The sequence below is a fragment of the Poecile atricapillus genome, chromosome 2 (genome assembly GCF_030490865.1).
Source record: "Poecile atricapillus isolate bPoeAtr1 chromosome 2, bPoeAtr1.hap1, whole genome shotgun sequence".
In the NCBI taxonomy this organism is placed as follows: domain Eukaryota; kingdom Metazoa; phylum Chordata; class Aves; order Passeriformes; family Paridae; genus Poecile; species Poecile atricapillus.
In genome coordinates this window covers 58,162,410-58,174,713 of record NC_081250.1, presented here as the reverse complement: position 1 = coordinate 58,174,713, position 12,304 = coordinate 58,162,410, and the positions used below count along the sequence as shown (strand labels likewise).

General features: G+C 45.9%; 2 protein-coding genes across 6 annotated transcripts in view; one reads left to right on the top strand and one right to left on the bottom strand.

Moving 5' to 3' along the window:
* Window positions 1-5,723, top strand: part of KCNG2 (potassium voltage-gated channel modifier subfamily G member 2) — a 52,584-nt gene extending 46,861 nt beyond the window's left edge. For all 4 annotated transcript variants that reach the window (XM_058833635.1, XM_058833634.1, XM_058833633.1 and 1 more), the window contains exon 3: window positions 3,379-5,723. In XM_058833635.1, coding sequence (XP_058689618.1) covers window positions 3,379-4,173 — 795 coding nt within the window. In that variant the 3' untranslated portion in view covers window positions 4,174-5,723. The remainder of the gene's footprint in view (window positions 1-3,378) is intronic.
* A 3,765-nt stretch (window positions 5,724-9,488) lies between these two features.
* SLC66A2 (solute carrier family 66 member 2) overlaps window positions 9,489-12,304 on the bottom strand; it is a 64,181-nt gene continuing 61,365 nt past the window's right edge. For both annotated transcript variants that reach the window (XM_058832274.1, XM_058832275.1), the window contains one exon: window positions 9,489-12,246. In XM_058832274.1, coding sequence (XP_058688257.1) covers window positions 12,039-12,246 — 208 coding nt within the window. In that variant the 3' untranslated portion in view covers window positions 9,489-12,038. The remainder of the gene's footprint in view (window positions 12,247-12,304) is intronic.

Sequence of the window (12,304 nt, the reverse complement as noted above, 5' to 3'; positions counted from 1 at the left end):
GATATTAAAACATGGTCCAAGGGATAGGAAGACATTTAATTAGTGGAGAAAAGAGACCTCTGGCAGGTTGATTGACACACAGATCTGTTTTCTAAAAGCATGTTCAGACCCTCTTATTCTTAGGACAGCCTTTGGACAGGGCCTGGCTTGTTCAGATTGTGATAGGTTAATAAGGATACTGAGCAAGTTGCTGGAGATAATTATGCATTAGCTGGAAGGGGGGGATTGTTTCATCCTGTTGAAGTGAACTCTGTGTAGTAGAACATCACTGTACTGAAAGTAAACATTTTGACTTTCATATTATTTGTCAGCTGTGGAGAGTGGGAAAAGTGGAAGAAAGCCAGGGCCCAGCATCAGCTCTGGATAGAGGAAATTTCGGCTCCTCATTATCTTGATGGTCAAAGATGCAGCTTGGTTCTGCAGTGTTGGATTATCTGAGCTCCATATTCCACCAAGCTTCTTGAGCTTGGCTGAGCAAAGGCTGCCAGGCTGCTCCTGCACTTGGTTTTGGGAAGTTGTTCTGCAGGAAGATTGAAGACATAAATAGCAGGGCTTTGGGTCTGTGAACCTACACAGGCCTGACATGTCAGAGGTGTGAGAGAGCAAATAGAGTCTTCCAAAAGCCATCTTTCCTGGCAGCCCATTAGTGAGGAACAGCCTTCACTCCTGTTTTCTCCTGCACCAAAACTCACACACAGAAGCACTTTGGAGAGGCTCCTTTCCATACGCAGCTAATAGAAAGTGCTGGGGGAATTAGGTGCCAAATTAGCTATTAATCACCTTAGTGACTTTGTAGGTTTGTTTTAAGGCTAAATTCTCCATGGGCTTCACTGACTTCCCTAAAATGTTTAGTGGCTTGAAAAGTCTGTACATGTTCATCAGAATCCAGAACACTTCCTGCCAGACCTTGCCTTAAGGCAAGGTGTATCCGAGTTTCCAAGTAATGATGCACCTGCCAGAGAAAGCAAATTTGCACATTTGGGTATTTATCTTGTCATTGCTGTTGTTTTGCTCAAGCCATAGCTGTTCTTCTCTGAGTTGTCATCCTAACACCTCAATCTGATCCTTTTGAACACCTGCAAGGTTAGGATGAAGAGCCATTGCCCTTAGGTGGGAGATCAAGCATATCCTGATGAGAGATTCCCAGGCAGCAGAGCTCTGGGACAATATTGGTCTGAGGGCTGGTTTCTCGGTCATAAGGAGAGAAATTACAGTGGTACAGGCAGAGTCCTTCCACTGACTTTGTGAGCTTTGTCTCTAGCTCACAGAGGCAGATTCGTGTTGTGGTGTGGAAGCATTTTGATTCTGTATTTGATAGGAGAGCTTGACAGCATAATTATGCTGTGATAGGAGGAAAGCTCCTAGAAACAAAACCTTGTATCCTATGTATTATGATTGTGACAAAAATACTTACTTATGACCAAATTAGTTTGGTGAGGCAGATATAAATTAAGCTCCTTCTAGTGTTCACACATACCAAAATTTGGAATTTAAAGACAGGCTATCTGAGATACTATACTGGTAAAATAAGATTATCATTCCTCCCTGCAATATGCTTAAAATCTTGACAGTAATGGGACAAGTAATTTTTCTCTCCATATCAGCATGACCCCCTGGGAAACAGTAGGAGGTACATCATGTGCCAATTGAGAGTGGAATATAAAACAAAAATCCATAAACACAAGGCATTACCATTTTTTTATTGTGGTTACTACAAGGACCGTAAATGCTGGCTCTAAGGATTCCTTTTCACATCTGTTTTTCTTGTTGACATCTCTTCAGTTATTGTCTCAATCTCTTTTTAAGTGAAAGATGTGCAGCGTGCCTCAGCATTTTGGTTATCATATTGAGGTAACCCAAGGCTTTGCATTAAGTGAGGACACTGCTGGCAGTGCAACATCCCTTGAAACATATCCAGTCCCACCACATTTTGGGAAAGGCTGCAGTTAGTGAAGAGGGCAAAAGCCTCATCAGTCTTTTTCTGCTTTCCTTCCAAACAGCAAAAAAACCTGTGCATACACACTTCAAGAGGGATGAAGTTAGGATGTGATGCTGTGCATTAAAAATTTCCTTGGCTCTGGAGCAAAAGACTCCTGTGGCTGAGTATGTGGGCAGAACTGTTAATACATGTGCCAGGTTCTCAGCTTCTCCAGTGGTGAAATGGGGACCAGCTTGACACAGCCTCACCATTCTCAACTGATGTTTTATTGTTATAATTTGGCACAGGCAAGTAAAACAAGATTGGGCATTGGGACCTAATACCTGCTGCATCCAGTGGGAGCCACACACCCCACTAGCCTGGATGGACTCCTCACAACAAACTGTTTCACAAACTGTTCAAACTGGCACACTGAATAAATATACACTTCCCTTAAATAAGTATACACTTGCCTTCCACAAAAAGCCCCCAGAGCATTCACACTTTTCTACGAGCATTTACAGAGGAAACAGCACTAGCCCTATAATTGTCCACATCAAAATCTGTTTATTTAGAGAAGTTGTTTATTATTCAGCTGGAGGTACCAGGAGTGATATAGCAGGGAATTGCCACAGTATTAACAACCCAGGAGTGGCCATTACCACCAGCATTATTGTTTATTGCCTTTCCTGTGCACTGAGGCTGACTTGTTTACAAGCATTGTAACTAAAGAGCCAGAGCTCTCTTTATTTGCCACCAAGTGAGCCTGAATGGAAGAGCAGAGGAAGAAAGCTTGGAGAAGGCATTGTGATCACTAGTTGTTACAGGTGCCGTAACTAAAAACACTTGTCTCTCCATACCCTGCTCTATCCTGTGGTATTTTTTCTGTTAGAAATGCCTACATTTTTCAGTACTTTATATAAGCTTTTGACTGTAGGGGTAGTGTGTTAATAAATGTTCACTGGAATATAAAATATGTACTTGCATTTAGTGAATAATAGATTATAGATCCAAGCATATCACTTAAAACGCTGTAGGTGTTTATGAGCCATTAGTAGGCAATTTATTATTGATCAAGAAGGGAAGGAAGGATCACACTTTTATTACAATCCATGAATCCTGTATTAACCCTTTTTAAAAGGTGTTCAAGTCTTGGTTAAAAATGGAGAGTAAGCCACAGGCCCTTTAGTATTAGGCTCTCTGCCTAACAGCTGATAAGCTCACACCAGGTTCTCGGCAGCTTTGGGACACTCCAGAGCATTGCTGACCTTTCCCACAGTCAAACATGTAGCCTCTGGTTTTAGTACCTCTCAGAAGCCATGATTTTACTTTGGTACATCATGATTCATATCAATTCCACGTGGTGCTTCCCTTTAAGAAGTGACACTCTCTTTGTTTCACTTCCTGGCTAAATCTGCTTCTCCCCTCTTTTATGTGTCTCCCGCTCCTCTTCTCCGCAGGGTGAATGCTCACAAAAGTGCTACGACATCTTTGTGCTGGAGACGGTGTGTGTGGCGTGGTTTTCCTTTGAGTTCCTGCTGCGATCCATCCAGGCAGAAAACAAGTGTGCTTTCCTGAAAACCCCGCTCAACATCATTGACATCCTGGCCATTCTGCCTTTCTACATCTCTCTCATTGTGGATGTGGTTTCCACAAAAAACAGCAGCAAGCCTGGCGGGGGAGCTGGGAACAAGTACCTGGAGCGCGTGGGGCTGGTGCTGCGCTTCCTGCGGGCGCTGCGCATCCTGTACGTGATGAGGCTGGCGCGGCACTCGCTGGGGCTGCAGACGCTGGGGCTCACCGTGCGCCGCTGCACGCGCGAGTTCGGGCTGCTCCTGCTCTTCCTCTGCGTCGCCATGGCCCTCTTCTCGCCGCTGGTCTACTTGGCTGAGAGCGAGCTGGGAGCCAAGCAAGAGTTCACCAGCGTCCCCACCAGCTACTGGTGGGCTGTGATCTCCATGACAACTGTTGGCTACGGGGACATGGTGCCTCGTAGCATCCCCGGACAGGTGGTAGCCCTGAGCAGTATCTTGAGTGGGATTTTGCTGATGGCTTTCCCTGTCACATCCATCTTTCATACCTTTTCCCGTTCCTACAGCGAGCTGAAGGAGCAGCAGCAGCGAGTAGCCAGCAGACAGGTGCGCCAGTGGCAAGAGAACACTGAGTTCTCAGGTGGTGACAGTACAAGGGGGCTCAGTGCCACATTCCCACCAAGTGCTGGCGAGCAGGAGGGTCTGCCCTTGGCAGGCCAGTAAGCCAAGAGAAGTTCTCGACCCTGAAGACCTGAGGACATACATTGCACAAGATGCAGTGGACAAGGGAGGTCAGTTCTGCAAGAATACCATGAACTGCATAAATGAGGGGCAGACACTCGCAAGGTTTCTCCGAAGACCAACTTCTGATCTTAAGGGACCTCTGAAAAGTATCCCTAGAAATTCTACCACGTACAGCTCTGCTCCATTGCTTTTCTTAGAGCTTTTCTATTGAGCAAGTATTTTTGGGTACGCCCAAGGAGCAGCCATTGAACACAGCCAGCCAGCAGAATGTAATGTGAAGCACAGCCTGTGCCAGGTGCCGTATGGCAGAGCAACCAGCGTGCCACCTCGTCCCTACCCTGCTCAGTGGCACTCCCTGGGCGAGGGGCTGCGCAAGGGGCTCCCCGTGCTGCAACGCCCCACAGCGCGTTTGTTTTGGCAGCACCACCAAGGAACACAACCTCAGATAAGCCAAGGGGTGTGGGCAAGAGAAGGGCAGAAGCATCCCTTCAGCTTTACCAGGGACTTGCTTTTGTCTTCTACAGATGAGGCAGCGCAGCCGGCTCTGAATTGTGTGTGACCACAGTTTGCATTATTTACTGGAGATGCATATTTACCATCCTAAGCTTTATATCTTAGACCCATGGCAGAAATATACATACAAAAAATCTTCCTATGATACTGATTAACTTGGTTATTTTTCCTTTGCTAACAGTCAAACATAAAAAATACCATTACAAATGATGACGTTTCTCCACTTTCTGTTAACTATTTCTATCTCTCATGTATTGAGAAATGTGTTTAACAGGCAACTGAACCAGTCTGAACTACATGTAGCTGAAGAAAGGGAGGGTGATGTTAAACCTGCTGGTGATGCTAAGCCACCAGTTCCTCGGTGGTGGTGGCTGCACCGAGTGCAGTTGCGTGCAAACAGGAGATGGGGAGCAGTACAGACCCGGTGAAGCCAGCGAGACACCTTCAGTGGGCTCTGGCCTGAGCTGCAGTGCAGCAGCTGTGCTCTGCGTTAGGAGTAGCCTTTTGGTTTTGACCTTCTGCTAAGAAAAAGACAATCCTGTCATTAGAACAAGTGTTCTGGCTCTTCTTCCTGATTTTCCAAGGATTTAAGTCAGTTTAAAGGGAAAATGAATCACATGGTGGCATCTGCATGTCTGCTTATTGATGCCAGCCCCATGCATGAGCTTTCCAGCCCCCACCCTGGAGGAGCTGTGTCCAAGTCAGGATGCTGTGTGGGTCCTTCTGTGCTCCTACAGGTGGGATGTGATCAGGGAATGGAGGGAGATGGAACCCAACAGTCTCTTGTACCTACACTCCTGTTTGTACTAAAGCCATGCAGTGTCACCCTCCATATTCTCCACCCACCAGGAAGGGAACAAAACTTGATATATTGAAGATGGGATTTGTCTGGTGTGTTGCTTTTTTGTTGTTGGGATTTTTTTGCCTCAGAATATGTTGTAAAACCAATCCTACATTAGCAAACTGTTGTATTAAGCCATTCCTTATAGGAATGAGGCAAGGGAAATGGAAAAGTTACACTTTATTTTAATAAAAATTAAAAGCTTAGTGGCTGACTCTGTGTCTGGTGATTTGGGTGTGGGGGAGGTGGTGTTCCCCCGTGCTGATGTGACATAACACTTGTTACTTTTTGCTGAGCACTGCAGGAGATGGAGGCAGCAAAACTGAGGCCCCCCTACTGTGCAGGATGCACTGGGTCAGCAAAGCCCCAGCTGTATTGAACTGCAGGCAATCCACACGCAGGTGCCCATCCTTCACGGTCCAGCAGCACCGGGAACACATCTGCTCCTTGTACTGGAGAGGAGGGCCAAGAGCTGGTGGCTGGGCTGACTCAGACTCTCAGCAAAGCAAGGCCAACCAGCACTGGGTTGCTGTGACTCATGAAATATTTTAATTTGGTTTTTTTTATTCCCAGTGCAGGCATTTCTTTCATTAAGGATTATTAAGGTCTGACATCAGGGATGCAGCTTTGCAGCCAGCTGATTGCAAACCAGCAAAGGGAGCAGTGGTGGGGGGACAGTGTGGCCTGGTGCTGAGGGGCAGCACTGCATCTTCTGGTGGCATTCAGATGCTCTGTCTTAAGGTGGCACCCGACAGACTCACTAGGTGGACTCACAAGTTCGCTGCTCATGGCGATTTGGTTCATGCACACTAGGTGTTTTTCATGCTCCATCTCCAGCGTGAATGAAGTGACCATGGCTAGTGCACATGGAGGGTGCAGGATGCATGTCCTCAAGGTAGTGAAACGCAAGAAACTGAAAGCACCCTTACCTTACTACTAGAAAAGCCACGTTGGAGTGGACATCCTTGCAGAATGAAAAGTTTCACACTTGCAGTGCTAGCAAATAACCATGAATCAATGCAGCTTTTGCCCTTGTAGCATGACAAAAACAGTGCTGGGACAGCAAACTGCAGCTCAGCAGCTGTGTAAGAAGACTGATGACACACACTGTATTATTGCTGTTCTCCATCAAGTTGCTATTGTCCTACAACAGTGAGTTCTTTGTATTTTTCAAAAGGCACATAATTAATTCCAGCACGCACAGAGTTTTAATAAAGTGACAAAACCCACTCATTATGTCTCCTAGTCAAAGCCTGTATTTTAATAAAGTTTCATTTCATCTATTGGGATGACAGATGAGGAAACAAATATAAACCAGGAACCTTTTAAACAAATTATTTTTGGAAGCTTCATAAAGTTGTGATGTGCACATTGCCAGACATAAAAGACACTCGGAGGAGAATGAATTTCACCCAGGGCAGCTGTTGTTACGGGTGATGCTTATTACTTTTTATCAGCTGCTGGAGAATGTTGGTTTTGTTGTGTATGGTGGTTGGGTTTTTTTGACACAGCACACAGATGATTTTAAGGCCATTTATCTCTAACTATAATAAATGCCACACTGCTGACTGCAGGCACACCAGTGCCAGCAGGTAGTTATACCTGTTTCTTTGAACAACTAAGTGCTTCATAGTTGTAGCACACTAGCTTTGCCTCAAGGAAAAAGAAAAAAAGGAAACAAATATTCCTCTCTCTCATATGGGACAAAGATTCAAAACGTGAGCAAAGCCACCTCTTCTACATGTCCACTGTGCTGGCAGCATGCGTGGATCTGGGCCTACAAATTTTGGCAGCTGGCAGCACTAGTCATGAAAACCATAACTTAGGAGAGTTAAGGATGTGTTAACTGGTAAAGGGACAGAGTTGAAGGGAACAGCACGAATTCAAACACGACTTCAGCTCATACAGTGCATGTGCACAGCCACCTCCTACCACAGAGCAGCCTCAGTTAAGAAAAAGCAGTAATGCAAAGAAAAATGTGATGCTGGTGTCATCTCCTCAACTGTAAACAGGACAGAGGCTGCTGTCCCACATTGCTGAGGCCAGAACAGGCACAGGCTATGGCAGCCCCACAGCAGATGCTTCAGGGGGCAAAGCACCCCTGGCCTTCCCTTGGCACCTACAAGGCACAGCCCTAGAGGACTGTGAAGCCTTGGCATGGAAGAGGATAGAGGCACATGGAAGGGGTGATGGGTAGAGAAATGCAGCGTGGTGCTGCGGGCCCATCTGTGGCTGAGCAAAGCCCCTCAGACTCTCAGCTAGCACCTACCAGAGCCAAGCACACGTAAGCTGGGACACAGAAGGGCAAGAGGGGAGGTCTGAAATGCTGTGTTTGCTGTCATTGCATTTCTAGATGCTGACATCCACTTGGGACTGGCTGCTTTACAAGGCTGTTTACAGGAAGACCTGCCCCTGCCCCGGGGTGAACCTCACATTATGTTCTAGTTCCTGTCTTTTAATTACTGCTGTTGGCACAGGTATCCAGGCAATGTTTTATTTATTGGCACACTGTTGACTTACATATTGATGTCTTCTTTCTTACAGAAAGCCTCCAACAAAGCTACGATTGTCAGTCAGGTCCTTGAAGTCTGCTTGGCTCTTGAGCCTAAGGATCACAATCACATTTAACAAAAGGATCATGTGGGCCAATTTTTGCTTAATACCCAGTACCAAATGTGAGCTTTATTTTCCATCTTAAAATGTTTTTAATTGCACCTAACTGAAATTAAACATCTAACTAACTGCAATCTCAAACATCTAACCATGACATTTCTCCCTCCCTGGAGCCGCAGTGCAGACCACTGCCTGCCATGCACAGCAGAGGGAGAGATTTGCCCTGAGGGAGGCCTGGGGCAGCACTGCACCAGCCAGCAGGGCCAGGCTGCTGCCCTGGCTGCTGCAGCACCCAGAGATGGGGTTCCCTATTGTTTCTTTTGGGGTCAGCCCCACCACTGCTTTCCCCACAGTGAATGCCAAAGCAGCAGCCAGCAACACCAGCACTGTCTGGGAGAGAAAATGCAGGCACTGCAACTGTTGAGCAGGCTTGGCTGCTCTAAGAACTGCTTGGGTCTCCACTGCCAGCAGACTGCAACAAAGCAGGCAGGGTTTCCTCCCTGCCCTCACATCCCTCCTCCTTCTCCCCCACTTCACTGGTTTACCTATGTTTACTTTCATGTTTTTATTTTCCTTCTTTCCCTTCCCTTCAGGAATATCACCCTTCAGCCCTTTATTTGAGCAAGCTCAGTCTCCCCCGCATCTCTCCTCCCGCCCTTCCCAACCCTCTCTCCTATGCCTCCAGCCCTCCCTCCTCCCCAGCTCCCCTTCTGCAGCTCCTGCAATCATTGCACAGACCAGTATCAAACCACCTCTCCACGCCAGAGCAGCCCAACATCCTGGATCAGCAGCCTGACAGGATCCAGGAGGTGCATAGCGGCTTCAAGGCTGCTCCTGAACAGTCTTGGTTTATTTTCCCATCCAGAATGAACAGGGAGGGTGGCCAAGACTTCTCTTGGGGCAGCAGTTGGCCATGAGATGACAGACTCGGTGTTCTCATCTTCTGTGCAGAGGCTGCCAAGAGCACATCCCTCATCTGTGTCCCATCTTCAACCTCATTCTGCAGTCTGCATGACTGACAGTTCTTTTAAAGCTACATAATAATCTGTTAGTAATTTTTTTTTACTGTGAGCTTTGCAAACACAAATAACTTCTGTGGTCTCAATGGTTAAGTTTACCCTGGTATGCATGCAAGAGCAGGGGACAGAAATCCAGAATCCCTGCTGTGCATCATGACTTCAGGACAATTTATGCCTTGTGCTTACTCACTCATCAGAAGGAAAAACCACACTAGTTATTCATATCAACAATGCTCCTGACAAGATGATTAATAGTAAGAGTTAAGAAGCACACATTTTGTACCTGAACAAAACAAAGCAACACTGCATTTTATATATAATAGGTAATTTTTATTAAAAAAAACCATTGCAACTGACAGAAAAAATAAAGTCCATGAAATGTGCCGTACATTCAAAGAGATGTATTTAAAGTAAGCGATTTCTTACTCTCTGAGGTGATCATTGAAACAGATACTTCCTGACATCAGAGAACAAAACAAAAGTTCTGTAACACTTTGTCCCTAAAGTACCTTGCAAGAAGTTCTAGAGTTCCTGGCCAAGAGTCCTACTTGCTAAATGCCACATACAGAAGATGATTTGGATGTGGTTTCACTGGCTTCTCTTCCAGCATTTGCTGCTTTGGTGTAAATGAGACTGGTCTGCAGAGCTCACTGGTTTAGGTACAGATGACAGACTCAAGAATCCACCCAAGGAAGAATTCCAAAAGGAAAAAACCAGAAATTGTTTTATCCTCAGTAATATCTGTAGTTCAAAGCCGAAGAGGTGGCCAAAAGTGTGCACTCCCAGGTGAAGCTATAACATACAAAAGTATGTTTCTTACAAACCATTAATTTCTTACATCCCTGTTTTGCAGAGTATTAGAAAAAGACCACCAAATACAAAAATCTTACCATTACAAGTTATTAAAAAAACCCTTCAGACCATTAAAACACACAAGAAAGTGTTTGTTTTCAAACAGTAGAAATACAATCCTCATTAAAGCAGCATACCGGAGAAGCCAGTTGTTTTCTATTAAAAAAGACAAAAGCCCAGATGTTCTTGTAACACAACCAGAACATTGGAGAAAAGAGGAACAAAACATTCACAGTCTGCCATGCTGAGTACATTGTCTTTGTAAGGTCACTTCAGGCCTAGAAGAGTATGGTATCAAACAAAGAGCATGGAGTCAGTGCCTGGGCACAGTGTGATTCCCCTCCACTGCACAGTCTGCCACCAATGAAGACAGTCCAGACTCAAATTGTGAGGTTCCCAAAGAAAGAGTGGTAAAGGTCTGACTTACGCACTGAAGTTATCAAGCCTCAGACTTGCTGCCACTGCTAAGAAAACATGAGCTCTTGGGCTATTCTTAGAGAAAAAATTATTCTGAAAAATCTGTTGTCCACCTTGCCTGAGGCCAGACGGGACTCACACAGCAGACAGAGAAAGCCTCATGAAGGAAAGCAGCACAGGTATAGCTGTTCCTGGTACCAAGGGCCTTGCTATGGCCTCCTCACATCACCTGGGACAGTTTCATGACAGCAGTGTCACAACAGGAGCCCAGGGGCTTGGTCACAGCCCCCAGGGGTCCACACCACCAGCACCTGCACGTCACAAACAGAGCACAGTGACCTATGCTGGCTAATAGCCTTTAGAGACAACATCCACATAAACTCTGCTCTTTCAGCTTTCTCATTCCCTCTCAGTACAGGCTGCTGAGTCTTCTAAAAGAGAAGAATCTCTTCTTTAAGAGCCTAAAAGTTCACAACAGTTAAAGGAAAACATGGACTCCTTCCTTGTTGGGCCAATGCAGGAAACACCCCAAAACATAAACAGGTTCTTGTTTGGCATTGAACAATGAACACAAATCTCAGCCTCCACAAATCAAGCTGTCAGATGCTGGTCCTACTCCAGGGGATACAGCTTTTTCTCTGTCTCAAACTTCTTCATTTCTGTGACAATGAAAGTGGACCTGCTTTTATCTGTGTGGCTCAATCACCATCTATAAATACTTGCCTAGCAATACTGTCAACACTCATCTGCTGCCCCCTTGGTTTGGGAAAGACGCCCTACAGCCCAGCTCTGTCCTGTGCACAGCTGCAGGGGCAGTGCTGCCCCCCAGGTGCAGGGCAGGCTATTCCCACACCCCATAGTTTCAAAGCATGACCACCTAAGTTCCCTACAGTCACCTGCTGGCTCCTCCTTTTGCCTGGATGCCTGACTGGCTGTGCCAGCTCTAAATGTGACTCCAGCACCATCAGACCCCCTCCATCATCTCCTCCATGTGTCCTCCTGCAGCGGGGATGAACACCTGCTCACTCTTTAGCTTTACAGCATCTGTGGCTGCTCACCTCTTTGCAGGGCCTCCCACCCCCACCTTCTCTCACCAGACACCCTTATAGAGAAAAGAGAAAGCTCCTGGATTTGCTCTTCAATACTTCTTCCTCCATCGTGGAGATACTGAATGCTAGTATATGCCACAAACTTCCTGCCAATATACAGACTTTATATTATATAAATAGGTAGAGGCTTCAGACAAAATATCCTATAATTTCTGTGGTGTAACATTTTTAAATAGCATTAAAAACACAAACCATCCAGCCCTTGTGATTAAATATACAAACATTTGTGAATTAATAAGGCTCATAGGTACATATGCAAAATAAAGTGCCCCTCCCCCCACCAAGAAACAGTTCTGTACAGCTAAGTCAGAAAACAGAGGAAGTTATGTAACCCAGAACCTCCCGAGCTGGACATGCAGCCGTATTTTCCATCCTTGCTCTCATTTCTGCTTTCAACTTGGCAACACAGGAGTATTTACAAGTGGAAGAAGAGATGCCATGGCTGACTCCACTGACCTGCAGCCTGCATAGCCAAGTTCTTCACAGGGCCTTGGTGCTGGCTGGGTGTGCAGTGTGGGACACGGGCTTCTGAGGGTAGTGGCTGTACAAGTAAACCTGCAACAGGATAGCGATGTCCACAAATACCTGCAGGAGTCCACAGATGGAGAACTGGAAAGGGGCCTGATTCAGGATGAAATAAACAGTCTTGAACGTGTCCCCACTGGTCCACATGAGCACCATCTTGATGCTAAAAGACAGAAAAAAGGGAAGAGTATTTACTGAGTAGAACTTGGCTTTGGATTAGA